Genomic DNA, 22,722 nt, shown 5'->3' on the forward strand with positions numbered 1-22,722 from the left:
GTTAAAGGGAAAGTGAACTTATAGCTGATACTCTACAGCTCCATGTTTTACTGAATGTGTGTTTACTTAACTATTTCTTTGTTTACCATAATATCTTCACAACTCATCTCCTGCCCCACAGTGGCTAAAACACATACGTGTTTTCACAGCTTTATATAATACCATCTTTCTTATTGTGACTCCTCCTCAGGTCCATGTGTGAGATAAACCTGGAGTCTGAGCTCTTCACTCTGCAGGACAGTAACGCCAAGCTGGTGGCAGCACTGCAGGAAGCCAACAGCAGCGTGGAGCATTGGAAGAAACAGCTGGCTGAATACCAGGAGGAGACCGACCGTCTCCGAGACCAGGTGACTGTGTTGACACCTGTAAATGTGTTTCCTGTTGTCTTGTCCAGCTGTTGCAACTTGAAGACTTGGAGAGAGCTAAACACACGAGACGTCAAAGAATATGACAGAGATAAAACAGTTCTGCAGGATTTTATGACAAATTAATGCTTTTTGTTGTCATGATGAATGTTGCATCATGACAGTGTGCACACTCAGTTAAAGAGGACAACTTGCATGAAAGATTGTCCCCCTCAACAGACCTGGAAAAACGTCCTTTTGATATTTTATTTTTTTATTGTGCTGAGTTTAGTGTTTTCATGTGAGTGCTACTTCTTGTCAGTCACTTCGTACCCAAAGGGGGAAAATTTGTCTTCCAGCAAATCATTCAAAAGCAAGTCTATGAAAACTATTTGTCACATTGCTGTTTTTTATTTTATATCTAAGCAGAAATAGGATGTTTTATAACAGATACCTGACTTCCTTCCCCTATGTGACAACTCACAGATAGCAAATGGATGTGAATATTTTTTTTATTCATATATTTCTGAGTATCACACTAAAATTCCCGCAAGGGCTTGGTCTGTTACAAACTGCAGATGCATTTTTCATCCAGCCTCCCTCTTTGGGATATTTCTGTTGACAGGCTCCCGTGATAATCGCAGGGACCAGAATGCAGACATTTCATCTTTAATTTAGGGAGAGAAAATTATGCCCTTGGTCAAGCTTAACAAGGCTTCTTCAGTGCGACAGAAGTGGTGCCGCATCCGCCCTGCAATGAAACTATTATCGCCAGTGACAGAAAACTGGCCCTTTTTTATTTTTAGCCTACAATGTGGTTTATTCTCTATGAGTGCAGGTGAAGGTTACCCCATGAAATACACACACACACACACACGCACACACACACACACACACACACACACACACACACACTGCAGCAAAGTCAACCAGGTGGCTAGAAGTAGAGCAGGCCTCCAGGGCTTGGCAGAGGGGTGTTCAAGGGGGGCAGGGATATTTATTTATTTATTTATTTATTTTTGGGATAGGACACCCTATGCTGCCCCCCCACCCCCACCCCCCCACCCCCTCATCACTGTCCCAGTTAGAGGAAGAAGATAAATCACCGTAGGAGCAGAAGGAGAGAGGTTGACTGGCTTTTTCTCCCTCGTCGCACTCTGGGCTTCAACCATGTTTGTGTTCATCCACGGCAGAAAGACTCTGGATTTATTTTTCTGGGTTTCTGGGTTGACTCTGACCCCTGAATAGTTCAACAAGAAATGTTGGTTGTCACTCAGGCAACACAACTTAACTTTATAGTACCTTTCAACAACAAGGCAGCTCAGAGTTCTGTGTAAAAGGTGGTAACATACATTGCAGGGTGGATATGTATGCTGATAATTATGTTTATTATGTGTGATGTATGATTGTAGTCCAGTCTTAATTAACAATAATCAAACAACAAGATGACAAATAGCTAAAATGGAAAATATAAAGAAATATTTTTGACTTTTGGTTTGTGTTTCTAAGATTTGAAAACTCGTGATCTGCGATTTTCGGACACAAATCAAATTTCGAGGCTTTTCTGGGATACAATTGATTCCATATGAGCACATTTCAATCTTAATGTTGTTGAAGAAATAAGTTGCTCTAAACTTTTTTGTTTTTTTTGCACTAGAACACGACTATTTTAACTGCTGTGAGTGTAAAACGAACGTAGACATCCCAGACAGGAAGACATTTCTAATTTAACGTCTGTGCAATGTAACAAATAATAAATTGATAAGCCGCAGTTTGTGGAGCTCCATCTGCTGTGACGTCTTGCTCAGCTCACGGATCCTAGACGTATATACAGTGTATTTAACACCACTTATTTCAATCACATGCCAGTCTATTTAATTTAAAAACCTCATTGGAAACACAGTAGAAGATATCACAGTTTTTCCATATTTGTTTCTCTTCATGTGTATTTGTGTGGAGTTCAGAGGGATGGAGGTGGTGCCCCTGGGGACAGTAGCTGTCACATATGGAGTGGGCATGAAGGGGTTGACTCCTCTGAGACCCCCTCAGCCCACGGCTGTTTTCTAAAGCTCGGATGGCGTGCAACATCCAAGCTGAGCTTCTTTAAAGAGCCACTTTGAAATTGCCTGTGAAAGTGCAATGGAGAAGCAGAAGGGAGGGAAAAGGAAATGCTGTCATGGGAACAGGAAACTCCCTCTCCCCTCAAACGAATTTACACTTTACACATTTAGCTGATGCTTAATAGCTGTGTCAGTCTAAATTAATGTCAATTAATGTTCCTTCATGTTATTAATTTATTAGTCAACCAACCAATCCATTCAGCTCTTTACAAACAGTGTTGTTACTGTCATTTTAAACTTCCTGCTGAATATTTAGCTGGTTGTTTTATTTGATTTATTTATTATACTTGTGAAACTTAAGTAAAAGATGAACCGCCAAACTACACCCAGAAAACTAACTGTGCACATTGGTTTAATTAAATAAAGGCAAAACTCTGAATATTTAAACTCATAGAAACCTTTGAATTGGATTTTATTACCGTTAGTTCCATAAGCATGTCAGGCCTAACGCAGTCAACACAAAGTTGTATTTGAGAAAAATCTACATTTAATAGAATCGTTTTTCAAACTGTGCAAATGAAAGGTCAGTAGCGCTAACGTCAGACATCATTATGAGTTTTTAAATAAATAGCAAGTTATTGCTATTTAGTTATGCTTCAGACTCTGTTGCTGATTTCTCTTATAGCATTCAGAGCATACAGTGTGATGTTTTCGGTTGCCATAAGTAAAGCCGAGCGCTGTCAGTGTGAATGTCTGACTCTGAATGTACAGCAACACAGCCCTGAAATATAATTTGAGTAGATACACAGTGAAGTCCAAACTTTAAATCACATCTAGTTAAGACTTCAAAGGCTGAACAGTTTGTCCTTGTTTCGTCAAACTGTCACTCACCAATTCTGGCTTTTCCATTAGCAAGTTAATCACGAGGAACTGGGTCAGACGGGAAAAATGTTTCGTGATTTTTCAAGATGACATTCCTCTAGCAATAAACAAACAAACAAACAAACAAAAGGTGTGAGAGGTTTTAGTACTGTGACACTGGCACTAAAAGGCTCTATTTGTGTGTGTGTGTGTGTGTGTGTGTGTGTGTGTGTGTGTGTGTGTAGGCGAGTGATCCTCTGATGACCCTCTGTCGGTTTTCCTCATTTCCATCAATAGTAATCATCAAACATACAGTGTGTGTGTGTGTGTGTGTGTGTGTGTGTGTGTGTTTATTCATAGACACTTGTATTATTGCATTTGTACATTGCTGCTGTTGTGCAAAAACCTCTTTATGCTGATTTTGATGGTATCTGTGTTTTTACTGGAGGTGAAAGGCCAGTTGTTGTTCTCTGGTTTTCAAAAGTTACACCACTCATTAGCTTGGAACAACCTTTCCAAAGCCTCCTCATAGCATAACCAATAAAATGGAAAGTTGACTGAACTTTAAGTAAAAGGAATGATGTTGAGTGGAAAGTTTAACAGCAACATGAAGATTTGCATTTAGTCGACTGCTAAGGATTCAGTGGAAAACCAAATAGTTTACAAAGAGAGCTGTTTCTAACATTTCTATTTTTTTATTATTAATTTTATTTTTGATCTTTTAACTGTGCTGTAAATTGTCAGCCCATTAGGTAATCTTGTGTGCACTTTTACGTTACCCAGAGGATAAACCTAACTTTGATGGTGCTTAGACCTTTGTTCTAGCAGCACTGCATGGTTAACATTTTTGATTTTGTGTGTTGTAACTACAGCTAACTAATAAATATTAACATACTAACATACTATAAGTCAAAAGTTAAGGTTAACATCATACCTGATAAACATAAGCAGTAGACTGTTATTTAGCAAAAGAGCAGCATATTGATTATTTATTTTTTACCATTTATTAATTGTGCATATTTCTGTGGGGATCAGGTGGCAGAGCTAGAGGCCCAGTTGGGACATCCTGCTGCTGGTCAGACCAGTAGAGAGGAGCTGAAGCGGGCACTGGAGGAACTGGAGGCTCTACTGAAGGCCAAAGATCAGGTAAGACACACACTTCACTCTGTGCACATTGTCCAAAACTACTCTTCTAATCATCTTAAAGGGAGACTCGGTGTGAGAGGAAACTCAAAATACACATGCACTAGCAATCAGCTGAACTTCGGTCTGCAGGGAAAAAGCTATGGAAATGTAAATGTTGATTTGCAACTGTATTAAACTACAGAAGTGCAAGTGTCAGTTTTGGTATTTGTTCTCTAGACAATCTGTAAGGATTTTAATGAGATCTTTCTGGTTCAATAATCTTTTTCTCATGTACAAAAAGCAATTACTTAGCAAAATGTTTAAAAAGTCAAGTGGGTACAAACAAAAGAGAACAAAGTGTTTTTTTTTACACCCTTCTACTTTCTATTTCTATCAAGACCTCAATTTATCTTCGAGGCAGTGTTATTTTTCTTGTTGATTCATTGCTTTGGTCAGGTTGGAGAAAGCTTTGATAAAACGCCTCACTGCGTAGAAAACACATGAGAATTAATGTTCAGACTTGAGACAGCATGCAGATGTGCAGAGCTGCCACCTGCATGTTGAGTGTAATCGGCACTTTACGCCTTTGTGATTTACCTTCGTAAATGTTTCCAGTCCTGCTTTAATATGAATTACAGTAGTAAAGTATCTTGGGGACACACAAGTCAGTGTCCACTACCTGGTGTCCCTTCATTTAAAGCTCCAGGCTCAGTAACATTACCACGTCCGTCCCCTCATTTAAACTAGTTCCAGTTTTAACAACAGGATTTGTGCACAGTGACACAAGGAGACTCTGGGGCGTAACCCCCTCCTTCTTGGGAACAACAAGTTGTCCTAAATCTGATCACCAAGCTGTTATATGAGAAACAGTTCAATCTTCTTATAAAACCCACATTTAGGTGTGGATTGAAGTATTGTGATGCAAATCAAGAGATGAATGCTCCATATTCTAATAGACTGGGATGATGGGTGTGTGGGTACAAGGGAGGTGGTGTTATGACCGCTTCAAATTACTGTGTTTTCAGGAAATTCAGAATCTACAGAGCAAGAAAACAGATGTGGGAGAACTAGAGAAGGAGAGAGAGGAGGCCATGCAGAGACTCCAGGTAAGCTGATGAGCTGCTGAGTCTGTCGTCTCTCTTCTCCTTTGTTCTACTGAACGTTGCGCTAAAGTACTGTGAAGAACTCATCACACTGCAGTCGTCTTTGTTTGGTTTACATGTCTACTTGTGTTACCGCACAATGGGATGTACTTTACCTCATACAGCCTTAATTAAAAAATTATGTATTTTAGATTAACATACGTCTCAGTATTGTAAATGATTTAAATATTTGACAGTTAACTAATTCTTGTTTATGTAAGTCGTTGTTATTTAAATAAGGAGTGATGGGTGGTAAATATCACATTTTTACATGTATTTTCTGTTTGTTTTCCTACTGCTTTTTAATCAGCTCTCCAATTATGGAAGCTGCAGGGGAACTTGCTGGCAATACCAAAGGACTATTGTGATTCTGCACAATGTGCACAATGCAGTGTTCACTTCAGCCTTGTTTCAACAGCAAGTTAGCATAATTATACTATATTTGTTCTCACAACTCTACATTATCAGTCATATTGTTGGTATTATATCACAAAAACTAAGAAAACTGCTTCATGGATTGATTTTACTGTTGTTGCTTGTGGTTCAGTTGCTAAAAGGTCACTAATTCAATCTTTTAAGAGTTTCTTATTTATTCTCATAGTGGTTCACTCAGTTTTTGCTGCAGATAATAAAGCAGCAATATTTGTGATTTGTTGGTGTTATAGTTACAGTTTTAACAGTATCCCATCATGCTGTGGTAAAAGAAAACAAAAAAAGGCTGATCCCAGCTTCAATGCTGCTTTTTCTTCTGTTCTGCACACCAGTCAGCTCAACTAATTGAAAATCAAAGTATTGATATTGTGCCTATAAAAGAGACAGCACAGTTCAGACCAGCAGCAGAGGAATCATTACAGGTGAACTAAGGACTTCAAGGAGAAAACAAATTATATGGAATTTTCATGTTAATGTAGGTGATTATACCTGATGAATATTGCATTTCCTTTATTAGGTTGTCTGTCATATTGAATAGAGGTGTCAGTTGTGAATTATTCATATTCATATTTGACCTTTTGTCGTCCTTGCGTTCATTTTGTAATCTATTAATCAGTGCATTTGGCATACACTTCATCTCATGAAACACAAAATAGCACATTTAACCTTGTAATATAAACAGTTTGAGGAAAATAGGCCTGATAGGAAATTCTCAGTGAACTGCAGTCAGCAGCCACACCAGAAATTTACAGACCTCGAGGAAAGAGCTACTGTTCACCTCAAGCACACTGTATCTGCAATGGCGATTTCGAGCATGGTGCTTTAGGTCTACTTGCTCTAAAGCAGTTGCTGCTGCTCTCTATCTTTCTAACCCAAACTTTAGATACAGAAAGCATACAGACAAGGAAAGCACATGTCCGATGTTAGAAATTATAGCTAGAATTATTATAGTCAAAATAACATTACTACTCTATAAGTTGTTTCACAAAAAAATACAAGAGTGTTGGCTACCTATGCTTATATCACAAAAATAAAACCCACGTCAAGTATAATGTAAAGTGTGACTCCAACAGAAAACATCTGAAAATATGATTATAGTAGCAATGACACTGCATTAAGAACCGTTAATGTGTTAATGTGCAGGATCTGGAGAGACGAAACGCAGAGCTGGAGGAACGGGTTCAGAGCGCTGAAAAGACGCTTGCCTCGAGTCGGCAGGAGCAGGTGCAGGCGGAGGTCGAAGTCGGGCGCATCATTGAGGTTCTGGACATCAAAATTTGTGACCTGAACGACCTGAGACAGAGCCTGGCAAAACTCATTGATAAATAGCCACAGCTGCAGTCGGGCTGCATCTCCACAGTCAGAGCTGGTCTCCTTCATCTGGCCTTGATTTGTGGTTCAGTGATGAAACAGTGGGTTTACATTCAGAGATCTGTTTTTTTTTTTTTTTTAGATCAGTGCAGGAAAATACACTTTTTCAGGAGCCCCTTTGAGGTGCCATGTGCAGAATAAACCATCTGTATTGTGCGTCATCGTCACAATAATAATGCAATTTGCTATAATTATCATGAACAATCCACAGTATTGCCTAATTGCTTGCTGCTATGTCCCATCAGCTTCATATCCCTCATGATCTCAGTGATGCCACAGTGTTTTAGTTTTTTGTGTCATAATCTGACCTGGTGGTTTAAGAGTGTAAAACAGCACAAAGGAGGCTTTTTCACCAAATAAAGAGGCGTGTTACTGTCTGGGCTCAGACAGTAACTGTGACAGCAGGAGTTGCACCGAGGCCGAGATAGTGAAGAGATATCATTTTATGAACAATTAAATTTTTATGGCCATACTAAACATAAATATTTTATCATAATTCTGGAAATTTGGTTTATAGGAACCATTCAAGTGACTCTATAAATGGTTCTCTTAGTGCATTTTGGCAGCAGCTCTTTTCACATTAAACTAATGGGCTGAGGCTCACATGTATGTATAAAGGCTTTTAGATTTACATTTTCTCATAATGGTACTGGTGAATCTCAAAAGTCATTGCTAGTTAGAAAACAATCAAGCTGTCAGATGTCTGCTTTTGTATAATAACAACCTTGAGTTTTTTTATGTCATCCCTTAACACTGTGGAGATGCACCCAGTAGGAGTTTGATCAGGGTAAGGACACAATGAGGCAAAGACCCTGAATAAAGTCCTAGTTAACCATCAGCAGCCTGAACTGGACTCACACCAGCCAGAATGTCAACAAACTCAGAGATGCAACAACCTTCATCAATTCTCCCCTCTGAGGAACGCCAACAACAGTGTTTGTTTTGCTCATGTTTCATGTGGATTGCTCGTTCATACTTTTTCTGTTGTTCATTGATGGGTGAGTTAGTCAGGAGGGGAAATCAACAACGGTGATCAGCAAAAATGCTGCTAAATTCAAGCTGCAGTTGGTGGGTTTGCCTCTCCACCTGCCGTTTCATCACGCCGATCTGCATCTGAAGGTCTTAATGTGTCACTTTGGCATGTGGACAATCGTGCTGCTTTTCCACCCTAGTTTTATATAGCTAAACCTGAGATTGCACTTGATAATAGTTGTGCCAAGTTTTTGTTTGTTTACATTTGTCAGTGTTCACAAAATGATCCAGTTCTGTACTTTCTAGTGTTTTGCAACACTACCATTTAACATAATAGTAATAATAACCCTAGAGAGAAGCTGGGTGGAGCTGCAGAGCATAAATCACTATGAGAGCACTGCATGAGCTCTGCAGAAGCCACGTACCTTCCAAGCAATGTGAAACTCAGTTTGTGTATCTGTGTGTGTGTGTGTGTGTGTGTGTGTGCGTGTTACTTTGCAGTGTGAAACCTCAGACTGCTTGAGTTAAAAAGCACAACAGCAGTAGTTTCCGTAAATGGGTACTTAATTGACTTGTTCGTCAAGCTTTGTATGTGATCTTCTGATGCACATCATTGATCTTTGCTTCTAGCCCCCTGATGAGTTATTGATTTCTTTGTATGACAGTAATATAGGTATAAATAAGGTGCATTTCTTTGCAGCTGATGATGCCGTAACTGTCAGGATCATAATAACATCAAAAGGTGAATTAAACAGCCAATATGAAATCTTTTTATGTAATAAACTCACAGATAATATGGTAGCATTATTACATATTTACTGATACTGTTATAATGGTAATCCTGTGATCTTACTGCATTATGTTGTGAGTTATCACATTTAGAGGTTTTATTATACCTTCAAGGCTAAAAAGACTGACGTGTCATCTCTTTTACCAGTTATTACAGCTGGCACTTCTGGCATCAGGTGCTACATGCAAGTATTACTGAATTAGCAATAAGATTTCTAGCATAGATGCCTGTTTGTAGTAGATAAAAGTAATTTATAGGTAATGACACCTCTACAAAGTCTGTACTCATCTATTTTAATAGCAGATGTTTTTTTTTTTCCCACAACTCTGATTTTTCCTTATGGCTTCACCAGATTAGAAGAGATTGTCCCCAGCCTTTCATCAAGCATGATTTAAATAATAATAAAAAAGTCAGCAGCTCCTCAGCATGAGCTCCTCACAGTTAATGTCAGTCTTTATAGCAACCTTGTTCCAGTGTCCAATTACTGAACAATAACCTTGTGTTAATACATTAGCAGATGTTCCTGACAGAGGTTGTAAGGGCAGGACTATTTATATTTACCTTTTGGGATCAATGAAGTGATGTTAACTATATTATCAGTTTTCATAGTGTTGTAACTTGAAGTTATTCAGTATTATTGTGTATCTACATTAGGTTGAAGGGGAAATCCACTTTACAGTTCAAACTATATGTGTATCTGTGTACACTGTACTACAAACAAACAACAAAAATAACTACAATGAATGGCAATACACAGAATACATTTGAGCATGTGAAGTGGATTCCTCCTTGAAGACACTGGAATAAGGTTCCTTTAAAAACATCTGCCACCAGAGACAATGCAGTACCAAAGACGCACCAGTGGCATGCTGAAGCCACAAACTGGAATAAACGTGTGTATGATGCTCAGCTGTCATTTCCATTGGACTATTAAATTTGTTTTTAATTGTTCATTGTCCTTGTCTGACCTTTGAATATATGAAAATACTTCCGATTACTTCAGTTAGTTTCATTGACACATTGGTAAATGCAAGGAAAGCTACCCACTGGTGCTGTTCAGCTCAAGGCCAGTTTTAGTTTCTTACTTTAGTTGATTACTCATTGAGTACAGCAAGTATTTATGTCATGATTCCCTTTATTCCCTTTATTTGTAACTCAGTCATTGCTGTGTTGCTTCATCTCCAATTAGCATCTTACATTTCCACAGTTTGATATTTCTACTTTAATATTTTAGTTTTCACCAAATCAGCTGGTAATGAAAACAGTCATTTAAACACTTGAGTTGACAATGGCTGCAATCTATTTGGCTAAGTTACTTGCTCTGCTGTGGAAAGCTTGGGGAAACCAAATCTTTTCATTTCTATTAAGTCAGATGTTTAATCATCGTTAGTGAAGCTGTTGGAACTTGTAGCACATTAAATGACAATTAGTAAAGGTGCCAAATAAAAATAGTCAAAAACACAATCACTGTTCACCAGTGCAATCTTGGTTGTGTTTTCAGTATACCCATTGTTTTGTTTTAAAAAGGATCGGTTCCAAGAAGCAGGCTTACCGATTTACCTAGATAACTTGGTGAACAGGCCTCTTAAATGAGGTCTACGATTTGCACTACTTGCCGAACTCGTTCATATAGGCCTCACATCTAGCAACGAAACATGATCTTATTGCACAAGCATCACTGCGTTTCACCTATTCCCTCTGCTCATTTTACTTGCAGTTAATTAATCCCGCACAGCCTTAGAACCGTGTATTGCATATGTCAATACAAATTACTCCAAAAAAGGTCAGTTTCTTCCTGATTTGTAAAAGTGCCACTGAAACAGATACACAAGGCACAGTGTTTTCTTACATTTATTTGAACACAAAATGGCATACAGAGCCAATTCACTGAAAACGTCTACTTCAGCTTCTTCTTGGGGCGAAGGTTGTTGGTGTGTCCACACTTCTTCTTACGACAGTTGACAGCACGGGGGTGCAGACGGGCATAGCACCTAGAACACAAGAGGCCAGGTTGACTATGAAAAATACTTGATTATGTTCATTACATGGTCACAATTTTTATTTTTAAAAACAAATGTTGATGTTTTTGCCAAGTTTAGAAAAAAAACTTAAATTTTAGTGCCATTGGCTGAAACAACAAGCTTATTTGAAGATATATAGAACTGAACTTACTTGCGGCAGATCATCTTGTCGCAGTTGTATTTCTGGGCCAGCTGCCTGAGTGAAGGCTCAATGATGCCACCACGCAGACGCAGAACCAGATGCAGAGTGGATTCTGGTGGGCATTTCAGACACATTTATGTCAATCTCAAGTTCAAACACATTCACATCTACACCAACATAAAAACCTATCTGGATATCTTACAGACTGCATAGTAATACTGCACAATCTTTATACATTAAAAACAGTCTCAATACCTTTTTAGAATGTAGCATCCAAATAAAAATATAAGAACTGTGCAATTCATCAGCACCATCATGTTTAACACTTCTAGAAGATGTGCTTTAACTTAGTTTAAGTCTGATGTAATACATTTTATAAGCTCACCTATAGTTAAATGTGATGAGAAAAACAATCAGTATATCTTATACCTTTCTGGATGTTGTAGTCAGAGAGTGTGCGTCCATCTTCCAGCTGTTTGCCAGCAAAAATCAGACGCTGCTGATCAGGTGGAATTCCTGCAAACACAAGACTTATCAAACTGTATTCACAGATGCCCAAATCTAAATATTACATTAAGAAAAGCATTTTAGCTATTTAAGATGTAATCTCTCAGGCAACACCTATGGTACTACAAAAAAAACAAAAAAACAAACCAGCCAGACAGCATTTTTGCCAGTAATGCTGTTTTGCTTGATAGTACAATAGTCTAGAGAAGTATTAAGAAGTCTCACTTCCAAATTTATAAAGCATACAGAAATATACACATATAGGTATAGTATATACTCTAAAAACAACAGTCAAGGAAATAAGGTTTTAAAGTCTTGGTAAAGGAAGGGTTGTTGAATAGTCAACAGGTTTTATTTAGTTTGTCAAGTGTGTATTTGCGTTTTGTCTTGCCTCAAATGTGGAACATCTGCCATCTCTGTCTTTTTTTTCCTCTTGTTGACCACAATGAAAATAAACCTTTATTCTTTATTTTGCATTTTTCAGCAACAATTTAACTATATTGCAGGATTATAGTCTAACATTTACTCATCTGAAATCTGTCTAGCATGATAGCTGCAAAAAACCTAACCCCTAAAGAAAAAAGTCTGACAGTGGTAGGTACATGTCAAACTACATCCAAACACGAAGGTAGGTTTTGGTGGCTCAAATTAACCCTTCAAGAGTTAAATGTGGCCACTCACCTTCCTTGTCCTGGATCTTAGCTTTGACATTTTCGATAGTGTCGCTGGGCTCGACCTCAAGGGTGATGGTCTTCCCCGTCAATGTCTTCACGAAGATCTGCATGTTTGCAGGCTGGGAGAGAGAAAACCGACGTTAGCTTCAGCATTAGACGTGCAGCTAACAGCTAGCTTATATTCCTGTCCAACGACAAACACTAGACTGTGATAAAAGAAGACCAGACATACTAGGTAGCTTATAAACTAAATATTAATACAGATATCGTGTTTTTAAAACATAACACAGAGAATGAAACTTTGTGCAGCACGTCAGTAATGTTGCTAGCTAATGTTAGCACCGGCGGGGCCTGGCCACATGCGTAAAATACGGTATACGTGAACTTCAGTCACATTTATCTCTAGTTTCTGACGTTGAACTGAGCCCCGAACACTTGACCACACACTATATGGTGTTATACCTAACTGTGATGTATTTTAATCGTGGTCAACATGTCAGAGTTAAGTTATAAACCGACAAATATTTATCAGAGAAAACGTGTCCTCACCCGGCCGCTAGCTGAGCCTCAACGAAAAGAGAGCGGAAGAGGCGGACGCAGAAATACGTCACTTCCTCCAACTTGGTTTCTTTGTGAACAAAGTTTTAAGTTTATGTTTCTAAGTTTAAAATTATATAATTTATGAAAAATATATACGAAATTTCATTTTTCATTTAGCCTTAAAATTCTTTAATATCTAAGTGGTGGAAATTGAATACGTACGCTTAAATTGTAATGTACGGGAACGGTACTTCAGTAGTTTTCATTTTCTGCCATTTTGTATTATTCATTTATATTTTAAAGAGAAATATTCTACTAATTCTTACATCACTATATGTATCTGTCAGATATAGTTGCTAGTTACTTTACTGATTAAAATTCAACTGAGCAACAAATACATTATTGTTTTATTACAGGTTAAAGCTTATAATCTATGATGATCCTCAAGCTACCAGCAATAAATACATTAAAATTAGTTTCCTCTTCACCAGCTAGATGCGACATTAATTTACTATATGTAGGCTACTGTTCAAAGTAAAATGTCTAAAAGTAGCGTGTTAATTAATCATAACACAACTATATAATAAAATTTTGTTCTGACATGGACTGTTCTGTATAATAAGCCGGTCTGTATTTTTATAACTACATTTTTACTTTTACTTAAGTAACCTATTTTTAAACAGGACTTATATATATATATTTCTATGCTGTTGTTTTGTTACTTTTACTCTACTTCAGTAATAGCTCTGAAGTATTTCATTGTACAAGAATAGATCAGGGAGGGCAAGCGAGCAGTGTGATTAACTTTAAATGCTGACAGCTCATTGAAACTACATTGGTGCCTAATTACAAACTAAATGACTAAATGAACGGCATGGTGTATTTTGCCACATGCTGAAATTTGAGCACCTAATTAGTTGATGGGTGTTGAGAAAAAGACTCAGTAGCCTGCATTTCTGAGTAGATCATAATTGATCCAAAATGAAGTTTGACTGACACCTGCTGTTGTAATAACAGAAGTGATTTTGAACCAACAACAACAGAATGCCTGAGTTGTGCAAGTGTATTTAAATTGCACTTTATGTATCCAGTTTATTTGCAACATTAGATATGTTATATCTAATTAAAGTATTGCTTTTAATCTGTTACACTCTACGTTTCATTTGGCTGGACTGCTGTCAGTATAATTGCTCTGTGAATGTAAATGCAGCTATCATGCTAGTTTATCTAGGGTTATGCTAAATTATGCATAAGACTCTTAAAAAAGGTATGCATGTCCACTTCAAACATTTAGTTGGTTGTTGTAGGTTAGGTGCTGCCTTGTAACACCAGAAAAGCCTTGTTACAGTATTATAATCTCATGACTGTCTGATAACCAAAAAAATCAGATTTTAAATGGTAAGAAACATTATTTAAAAGTGAGCAGTTATTAATATGCTTTAATGTTGCAAAATAAAACATTTCACTTATGTAGTTGTTTTTATGAGTCCACTGCTGGTAATAGGACACCGTGACATGCATTTGTTTCCCTGCTGGGGCAGCGACAGTATCATCATCATGTTCCACAGTACAGAGGTTTCCATGGAGAGGCATTGTAGCATTTTTCACCTGCTGCCGAAGAAGATGGCTATCTTAACCAAAGAGTAATCGTAACCTAAAGGGAGGGCGCTGGTTATTTCCAACATGACAGCAGTGGTGAAAACGCTGCTTCCAGCACGTCCTGTTAAGTCCTTTCTGTCTACCAACATCCCATTTCTGGACAGGAACAATCCAGATGAATTCTCAACTAGATTCCAGGAGGATTTCCCAGCTTTTCATTACAACAAGACAAAACCTGTTCGTCAACTCACTCCAGCCCAAGTGGACCACAAGGACCTGAGGCGCATCAAGGAGCAACTGACAGAGGCAATGGTGTCCTATCACCGTCACCCACTGCCAAACAAGACCAACAAACCACGATGGACTACGCTGTACACCAACTTCAAGATGCAAACAGACCCTAGGGAGATTGCTTTCCTCACCACGCAGTCCCAGAATTTCTGCCCAAAGCCCCTCCAGCCCCGTCCCCTACCCATCCAACCATTAGAGTCCATCAAGAAGCTCCAGCAGGTGGAAAAGCTTCCAGAAAGCACCAATAAATCCACCTTCACTCCACACCAAAGCTTTCCTGCTGTAAAAGCAACAGCTAAACGTCTAGGTTAGTGACAACTGTCTTGATTTCCATCTGATTGTTTTTCTTAGTAATCTGTCTAATACAGGTTTATCACTAAACCTGTTATTTTATTATGGATTCTGTTACAGTTCCTCCCTCTGCCCCTGTCTGCGGCTTTGGTTTTGTTTTGTTCTGGTCTCACCCTCCTGTCTCACACCATATATGGACTTCCTCCACTTTCCGCCCTCCACTCACTGCTGGACTAATTGACTCATTCGATGCACCTGTTACTCCCTCCATTTTAAAAGCACCCCTCAGTCCTCAGTTCGGTGCTGGTTTGTCACTTCCACTCGCTCACACATTGACTTTCACGCACATTGACTTTCATGCTCTCACACTACTCCTAAATCTGGTCAGTTTGTTGGTTCGTTTGTCCGTGAGGTCCCTGTCTGTTTTTGTTAGTCAGTTTGAATTGTTTGGTCTGTGTTCACGCTGTGTTTTTTGAGTTGATACTTTGTACTGTTGGTTTGTCTGTCTGTTAATGTTCTCCTGCCTTGTGCAGTGATTTTTGTTTGTTATTTTGTACGTTTAGTTTATTAGTTTCATGTCCGCCTTAGTGCGTAGGTTTTTAGTTGCTACTTTGTCAGCTTATGCTTTGTTGGTATTTGTCCACCGTGTGTTCGGGTCTCTTTTAGTTGATACTTTGTTAGTGTTGGTTAGTTCCCTGTGTCCCCTGCCCTTCTTTTGTTAATAAATGTATCTTTTTGTTCTTACTCGTTGGTCCCGTTAGTCCGTTTGTAACAGAACAAACCAGCCATATCAGCGACCATGGAATCACCCCGTTCCGCCACTGGTCGCTTCCCTCTTCCTCCTTGTCCCAGGTTTGAGAGGTATGGGGACCTGGCCGACATACTCGAGGAGGAGTATTTGGATCTACTCTGTAGTGCGGAGTATTTAGTGGGGTGGCTAGACTCAAGTGAGACCTTAGCGGGGGTTGAGGCCATTTCCACTGTTGCCATCAAGACCTTTATTAAGAAAGGCTACTTGATGAGATACATTGAGTTTCAGGACCTCAAGGAAGCAGTGATGGCCGCTCTAAGGTCCTGTAAAAGAAGGTTTTTTGTGACTTCTTCACCCAGTCAGCCCCCCTTGCTCTCCTCCTCCAGTACTCCCCGGTCCCCAGCGCTTGTTTGTCCGGCAGCTAATGCTGCTTTTGTTAGTTCTGCAGCCGAAGCTGCTTTTGTTAGTTCTGCAGCCGAAGCTGCTTTTGTTGGTTCTGCAGCCGAAGCTGCTTTTGTTGGTCCTGCAGCTACTGCTGCTTTTGTTGGTCCTGCAGCTACTGCTGCTTTTGTTGGTCCTGCAGCTACTGCTGCTTTTGTTGGTCCTGCAGCTACTGCTGCTTTTGTTGGTCCTGCAGCTACTGCTGCTTTTGTTAGTCCCGCAGCTAGTGCTGCTTTAGTTGGTTCTGCAGCCGAAGCTGCTTTAGTTGGTTCTGCAGCCGAAGCTGCTTTTGTTAGTCCTGCAGCCGAAGCTGCTTTTGTTAGTCCTGCAGCCGAAGCTGCTTTTGTTGGTCCTGCAGCCGAAGCTGCTTTTGTTAGTCCTGCAGCTACTGCTGCTTTTGTTGGTCCTGCAGCTACTGCTGCTTTTGTTGGTCCTGCAGCTACTGCTGCTTTTGTTGGTCCTGCAGCTGATGCTGCTTTTGTTGGTTGTGCAGCTGAAGCTGCCTTTGTTAGTCCCGCAGCTAGTGCTGCGCTAGTTAGCCCAGCAGCCCATGCTGCTTTAGTTAGGCCCCCGGCTAGCACTACTGCTCATGTTAGGCCCCCGGCTAGCGCTGCTTTAGTTGGTCCCCCAGCTGCCGATGCCGTGTTTGTTAGTCCGGCAGCCGATGCCGTGTGTGTTAGTCCGGCAGCCGATGCCGTGTGTGTTAGTCCGGCAGCCGATGCCGTGTGTGTTAGTCCGGCAGCCGATGCCGTGTGTGTTAGTCCGGCAGCCGATGCCGTGTGTGTTAGTCCGGCAGCCGATGCCGTTTTGGTCAGTCCGGCAGCCGATGCCGTTTTTGTTAGTCCGGCAGCTCCCGCTGCTTTTGTTGGTCCTGCAGCCCAGGCTGCTTTGGTCTCGGCTCCTGTTCCTGTCACGGATCCGGCTCCTGTTCCTGTCACGGATCCGGCTCCTGTTCCTGTCACGGATCCGGCTCCTGTTCCTGTCACGGATCCGGCTCCTGTTCCTGTCACGGATCCGGCTCCTGTTCCTGTCACGGATCCGGCTCCTGTTCCTGTCACGGATCCGGCTCCTGTTCCTGTCACGGATCCGGCTCCTGTTCCTGTCACGGATCCGGCTCCTGTTCCTGTCACGGATCTGGCTTCTGTTCCTGGTCCTTCAGCTGTCGCCGCAGTTGCAGCCACCTTGCTTGCTGCAGTCACTGCTGCTCTGGTGTCAGCTGCTGCTCCGGTCCCTGCAGCCGCCAGGTTCCCAGGCGGGTCGACGCAGAGGTCGCCGTCGCCGCCGTCTCTTCAGTCTTCGGACGGGTCGACGCAGAGGCCGTCGCCGCCGTCTCTACCCTTTGAACTTTGTTTGTCACCCCAGGAGATGTGGTGGGATGACAATGAGGACACCACCACCCTGCTCCTGTCTCCTTGGGGGGCCCCTGAGAACTGTGCTCCTGTCCTGGCCCCTCAGCTCCAGCTGGCTCAAAGTTCGTCGCCGCCGGGCAGTCCGCCCGGGGCTCTCCAGCCTTGTTCGTCGCCGCCGGGCAGTCCGCCTGGGAGTCCTCAGCCGTCTTGCTGTTCCCTGGCTCACTGCTCGCCATCCGGCAGTCCGCCTGCGGGTCTCCTGCCCCGTGGGTCGTATCCTGGCCCCCGGCCTGGGGGTCCTCGGCCTGCTCTCCGACTGGCTTTCCGGTCCCCGGTTCTCCAGCCGGCTCAAGGGTCTCAGGTTCTGTCTTCTGGTTCGTCGCCTCCCGGCCGTCCGCCCGAGGCTCTGTCTTCTGGTTCGTCGCCTCCCGGCCGTCCGCCCGAGGCTCTGTCTTCTGTTTGGTCGCCTCCCGGCCGTCCGCCCGAGGCTCTGTCTTCTGGTTCGTCGCCTCTCCGGTCCTGTTTGCCGCCTCCTGGCCGTCCGCCGGAGGCACTCCTGGTCCGTCTGCCGCCTCCTGGCCGTCCGCCGGAGGCACTCCTGGTCCGTCTGCCGCCTCCTGGCCGTCCGCCGGAGGCACTCCTGGTCCGTCTGCCGCCTCCTGGCCGTCCGCCGGAGGCACTCCTGGTCCGTCTGCCGCCTCCTGGCCGTCCGCCGGAGGCACTCCTGGTCCGTCTGCCGCCTCCTGGCCGTCCGCCGGAGGCACTCCTGGTCTGCTGCGCCCGGTCCCTCCTCCGGGCCTCCCTCCGCCCGCCCGGTCTGGTGTTTCGGGCCCTCCTCCGGGCCTCCCTCCCCCCGCCCGTCCTGGTTTGCTTGGGGCCGTCTGGGATCCGCCCCTTGCCGGGGGGGTTCTGTTACAGTTCCTCCCTCTGCCCCTGTCTGCGGCTTTGGTTTTGTTTTGTTCTGGTCTCACCCTCCTGTCTCACACCATATATGGACTTCCTCCACTTTCCGCCCTCCACTCACTGCTGGACTAATTGACTCATTCGATGCACCTGTTACTCCCTCCATTTTAAAAGCACCCCTCAGTCCTTAGTTCGGTGCTGGTTTGTCACTTCCACTCGCTCACACATTGACTTTCACGCACATTGACTTTCATGCTCTCACACTACTCCTAAATCTGGTCAGTTTGTTGGTTCGTTTGTCCGTGAGGTCCCTGTCTGTTTTTGTTAGTCAGTTTGAATTGTTTGGTCTGTGTTCACGCTGTGTTTTTTGAGTTGATACTTTGTACTGTTGGTTTGTCTGTCTGTTAATGTTCTCCTGCCTTGTGCAGTGATTTTTGTTTGTTATTTTGTACGTTTAGTTTATTAGTTTCATGTCCGCCTTAGTGCGTAGGTTTTTAGTTGCTACTTTGTCAGCTTATGCTTTGTTGGTATTTGTCCACCGTGTGTTCGGGTCTCTTTTAGTTGATACTTTGTTAGTGTTGGTTAGTTCCCTGTGTCCCCTGCCCTTCTTTTGTTAATAAATGTATCTTTTTGTTCTTACTCGTTGGTCCCGTTAGTCCGTTTGTAACAGATTCAGTGGTAAGCCTAGTTAGTATTGGGATAAATATTTTTTAAATTAGGAATGACCTCTTAACATTATCACCTTGTAATAAATAACAATAATAGAGTCTGTGTCAAAGTTAACCTTTAGTCCTGAGTCCTGCAGAAAGTATTGTGTAATGAAATGTAAAAACTGAAACATACACTTTTCCCTGTAGAAGAAGGCTATACCACAATCAAAGGGGACAGCCGCTATTGCATCTTTGTCTCCCAGTACAACAACACCTTCAAAGGCGCTCAGAGGAAAGCTTCTCAACCTATGGTCAAGGTAATACAGCAGAAACGTATGAGCTACCATGGTCAGGTTACACTGAACACCACATGGCTACAATGAAAACCTGCAAACCTTAAGGGAAACTGTTGCCATAGGACCTAGTGGAATTTTAACAGTCAACAAAAACAATACTATCATAGCAACTTGTATCGTATAGATCATTATAAAATGAGCAGCTGTATCATAATTTTAATTAACATGATTGACATAATATAAACAGATCTGAGTACTGAATGTACTTATAAACTGTATTCTTACTTGTGGTAAAAATCTGATTATTTCCTTCAAAACTATTAGCTTTATGTCTCTTGTAGACAATGTACGGTGTACATGTTCACAATGTGATGTGAGCTCATGATGTATTACTACTAGTTTAGTCATGGCAGAGAAGTAGATTTAGACCTAAACAGTTTTTTTGTATGTGTTTAAAAAACAAAAAATGACTGCCTTTAACCACTCAGATATTGCAACAAAGACATGTATCCTCACGTCAGAGTTTCACTTACATTAAACCAGAGTCTAGGCTGAATTTCTATATGCATGACTGTGTGTGTACATGCTAGGGCACTATGATATATGACCATGACGATGTCTGTTTTCATGTTGTCTTCCTTCAGCATTCCTCTTCAGTGGCTATGGGTGATCCTATGAAGATAGTAGATAGAGAAACAACCTACACTATGTCATTCAGCCGTCCCACGGTCTGCAGGTCTGCAGCTTTTCTGCATCACTGGAAAAATGCACAGTGTGACTCAGTTTACATCACATACAAGACATTAAACAGTAAATGATCAAAAAAGATCAAATGCAAAACGTGAAGCCACCCTCTCTTGGTCTGGATATATTGGACCTGGCTTGGGTGTCAAATTCTATATATATTGACAAATTGTGATTTGATAAACCTAAAAAAAAATTCCTTGAAAGCTCACATTATATTTATCTGTTCAGTGTATCTGATCTGTGTTTTAGATACAGGTCACCTTTTGTGAAAGAGAATTTGAAGCTCAATCTTGGACATTTCTCTAAGGACTCATGGTCGTCCACTTCTCAAGAAACTTTTTGTAATCACAAGCCAGGTGAGTTCCTTTGACATTTCTTACTAAATATCAATCTCTGATGCAAATTTTATGTGAAGAACTTCTTAAATAAATTTAGTAACATAACAAGGTGTGAGTAAGCAGCTGCTATGGAGACCAGAAAGTCTCCAGAAGCCAAAAGTACAAACGTGATGTGACTAAGGAGGTTGGGAGTCCTGGTGTAATACCAGACCCCATTGAGCCAAATAACATGTGAATAATGTATTCACACTGTATTAAGCTACAATGAGATAATTACTAAGATCATCTTATGTTTTTTTGTATTGTTTATTATACTGTTATAAGTGTTGTATTTATAGATAAAACTGTAAAACTGCCGCAGAGGAGTTTTATCCACATTTTCACATGTTTGGCCTTGGTAACATAGAGTGTGTGTAACAATGTACAATGGAGCTTATCTATCTAACTTACCTTTTTCTTTTCTAAAGCAGTCAGCCTAAGATGACAAAGCACTAAAGATGGATCTGCATTTGATTATTGTGATCACATCTTTCTTGTGTGAATGATCTGTTGGTTATTTCCGAACAGATCCAGTTGTTGTGATAAGGAGGAACCATAATTCCAGTTCCTTACCCAATGGGGACACTAATGAGAGGTGCAACAGAGAGAGGATGTCAGTAACCACCAACAGACTCTCCTTCTCTGATGTGAGACAACAGACCTTGAGCTTAGTAATTTTGTGTATTTCTACAATTACTTATCCGCAATGTTGCATAAGTCATAAAATTACATAATCAAATAACTTAAGATTTTTTATAATCTTTGTCCAGATTTTCATATAGACTTTCACATGCATATTTCAATGGACTGTTTTGCATGTTGTTTTATGGGATCAAATTATGTGTAGTTAATTAAACTATGTTCCTCTCTAAAGTTGAACCACACAGAGCGTCCAGTACATGTGCCTGGATCTAGCCTGATGACTAAAAGCCATGTAAAGTTCAGCTCACCCAGTTTATCAAGCTTGTACTACACAACCACAGCCAAAGAACACTACAGCAAAAAAGACAGAGAGCCATCCAGACCAGCCATCCAGCTGCCGAGCAACATACTGAGTGGACCAGGTGATCGATTGCCCCTGTGTTTGTGTGATGAGGGGGAGGTACATAAAGGTATTAAATGTGTTTGATCTGTTTGGCAGAACATGGGCTAACCTCCAGCACCACCAAATCCGACTTCATCCCTTTCAAGACCTGCAGACAGAAACCTTGTCTGTCCCAACAGAAGGTGAGAGACTCTGAAATGAAATAAAAAATGTTGCTTAAATCTACTGTAACCATGATAGCAGTAATAACTGTCATAGTCATTACATTGTTGTCTTTAAGTACTATAAAAATATATGTTAATGATTATATATTTTCTCACTCTCTGATGATCAAACAGAGCAACATCAGGTTTCCAGTGGCCGAACAGCAATTCAGCACCACCCACGAAGAACACTACAAGGCCAAACCTTTGATAACGGCTTCACTCATTTTGCAAAGAAGTAACTAAGATTTACAACTTCGTCTCTGCTCCTGTGTCATGATTAAAATTAAAGTCAAATTAAGAATAGTTTGGCTAAAAAATATACATATATGTTTCCAATATGTGGTATATTCTACATATTTAAAATGTTGTAGATCCTCTATAGACTCAGAATCACCCTTTTCAAAACTATGTGTACAGTAAAAGTCATAATTGTTCTAAATTTAATTAAAAATGTGTGACATTATCAAAATTGTGCCGATAATTCATTGTATTCGACATATGTATTTAAATTATTCATTAGGCTGCCTGTGTGGCCCCTTGACCCCCAATCTTAACTAAGATTTTTTTGTGAATAATGGAGTCATGGGGATATAAAAACTTGGGATTATTACTGTAATTAATCAAGTTTTTGACAGCATTAAGCCCAGACTGCAAAAGGCCAGTAATTGACCTAATGAGACTGTGTTCTCATACTGTAGCATTTCCTTTTGATGAAAAAAGACATGTAGTGAACTCCCAGAGAAAATGGTTTAATTAATGGTTTAATTCAACCAATGTCAAGCAACTAATACCACT

General features: G+C 41.0%; 3 protein-coding genes across 5 annotated transcripts in view; 2 read left to right on the forward strand and 1 right to left on the reverse strand.

The window, feature by feature from the left end:
- homer3b (homer scaffold protein 3b) overlaps positions 1 to 10,048 on the forward strand; it is a 34,769-nt gene extending 24,721 nt beyond the window's left edge. For all 3 annotated transcript variants that reach the window (XM_026345998.1, XM_026345999.1, XM_026346000.1), the window contains 4 exons: positions 191 to 347; positions 4,301 to 4,411; positions 5,416 to 5,496; positions 7,108 to 10,048. In XM_026345998.1, coding sequence (XP_026201783.1) covers positions 191 to 347; positions 4,301 to 4,411; positions 5,416 to 5,496; positions 7,108 to 7,293 — 535 coding nt within the window. In that variant the 3' untranslated portion in view covers positions 7,294 to 10,048. The remainder of the gene's footprint in view (positions 1 to 190; positions 348 to 4,300; positions 4,412 to 5,415; positions 5,497 to 7,107) is intronic.
- An 882-nt stretch (positions 10,049 to 10,930) lies between these two features.
- Positions 10,931 to 13,033, reverse strand: uba52 (ubiquitin A-52 residue ribosomal protein fusion product 1). The gene is made up of 5 exons (XM_026346001.1): positions 12,991 to 13,033; positions 12,449 to 12,560; positions 11,690 to 11,776; positions 11,270 to 11,372; positions 10,931 to 11,088 (listed from the first exon to the last, which is right to left on the reverse strand). The coding sequence occupies exons 2-5, from the start codon at positions 12,549 to 12,551 to the stop codon at positions 10,995 to 10,997; spliced, it is 387 nt and encodes a 128-aa protein (XP_026201786.1). The 5' UTR covers positions 12,552 to 12,560; positions 12,991 to 13,033; the 3' UTR covers positions 10,931 to 10,994.
- Positions 13,034 to 14,574: 1,541 nt separating this feature from the next.
- LOC113152655 lies at positions 14,575 to 22,461 on the forward strand. Its single transcript, XM_026346032.1, has 8 exons — positions 14,575 to 15,178; positions 19,464 to 19,573; positions 20,197 to 20,288; positions 20,549 to 20,655; positions 21,205 to 21,323; positions 21,551 to 21,740; positions 21,818 to 21,903; positions 22,060 to 22,461. The coding sequence occupies exons 1-8, from the start codon at positions 14,665 to 14,667 to the stop codon at positions 22,168 to 22,170; spliced, it is 1,329 nt and encodes a 442-aa protein (XP_026201817.1). The 5' UTR covers positions 14,575 to 14,664; the 3' UTR covers positions 22,171 to 22,461.
- Positions 22,462 to 22,722: the final 261 nt, after the last annotated feature.

Source organism: Anabas testudineus, chromosome 4, assembly GCF_900324465.2.
Source record: "Anabas testudineus chromosome 4, fAnaTes1.2, whole genome shotgun sequence".
NCBI lineage: Eukaryota > Metazoa > Chordata > Actinopteri > Anabantiformes > Anabantidae > Anabas > Anabas testudineus.

What these genes read in the sequence shown, in the direction of transcription:
- LOC113152655 (XM_026346032.1), top strand. Translation starts at nt 14,665, where the DNA reads ATGACAGCAGTGGTGAAAACGCTGCTTCCAGCACGTCCTGTTAAGTCC. An exon ending in AGCAACAGCTAAACGTCTAG is followed by an intron (nt 15,179 to 19,463) that starts GTTAGTGACAAC and finishes TTTTCCCTGTAG; the next exon opens with AAGAAGGCTATACCACAATC. An exon ending in ACAGACTCTCCTTCTCTGAT is followed by an intron (nt 21,324 to 21,550) that starts GTGAGACAACAG and finishes TCCTCTCTAAAG; the next exon opens with TTGAACCACACAGAGCGTCC.
- uba52 (XM_026346001.1), bottom strand. Translation starts at nt 12,551, where the DNA reads ATGCAGATCTTCGTGAAGACATTGACGGGGAAGACCATCACCCTTGAG. An exon ending in TAAGATCCAGGACAAGGAAG is followed by an intron (nt 11,777 to 12,448) that starts GTGAGTGGCCAC and finishes TTGTGTTTGCAG; the next exon opens with GAATTCCACCTGATCAGCAG. An exon ending in TGACTACAACATCCAGAAAG is followed by an intron (nt 11,373 to 11,689) that starts GTATAAGATATA and finishes AATGCCCACCAG; the next exon opens with AATCCACTCTGCATCTGGTT.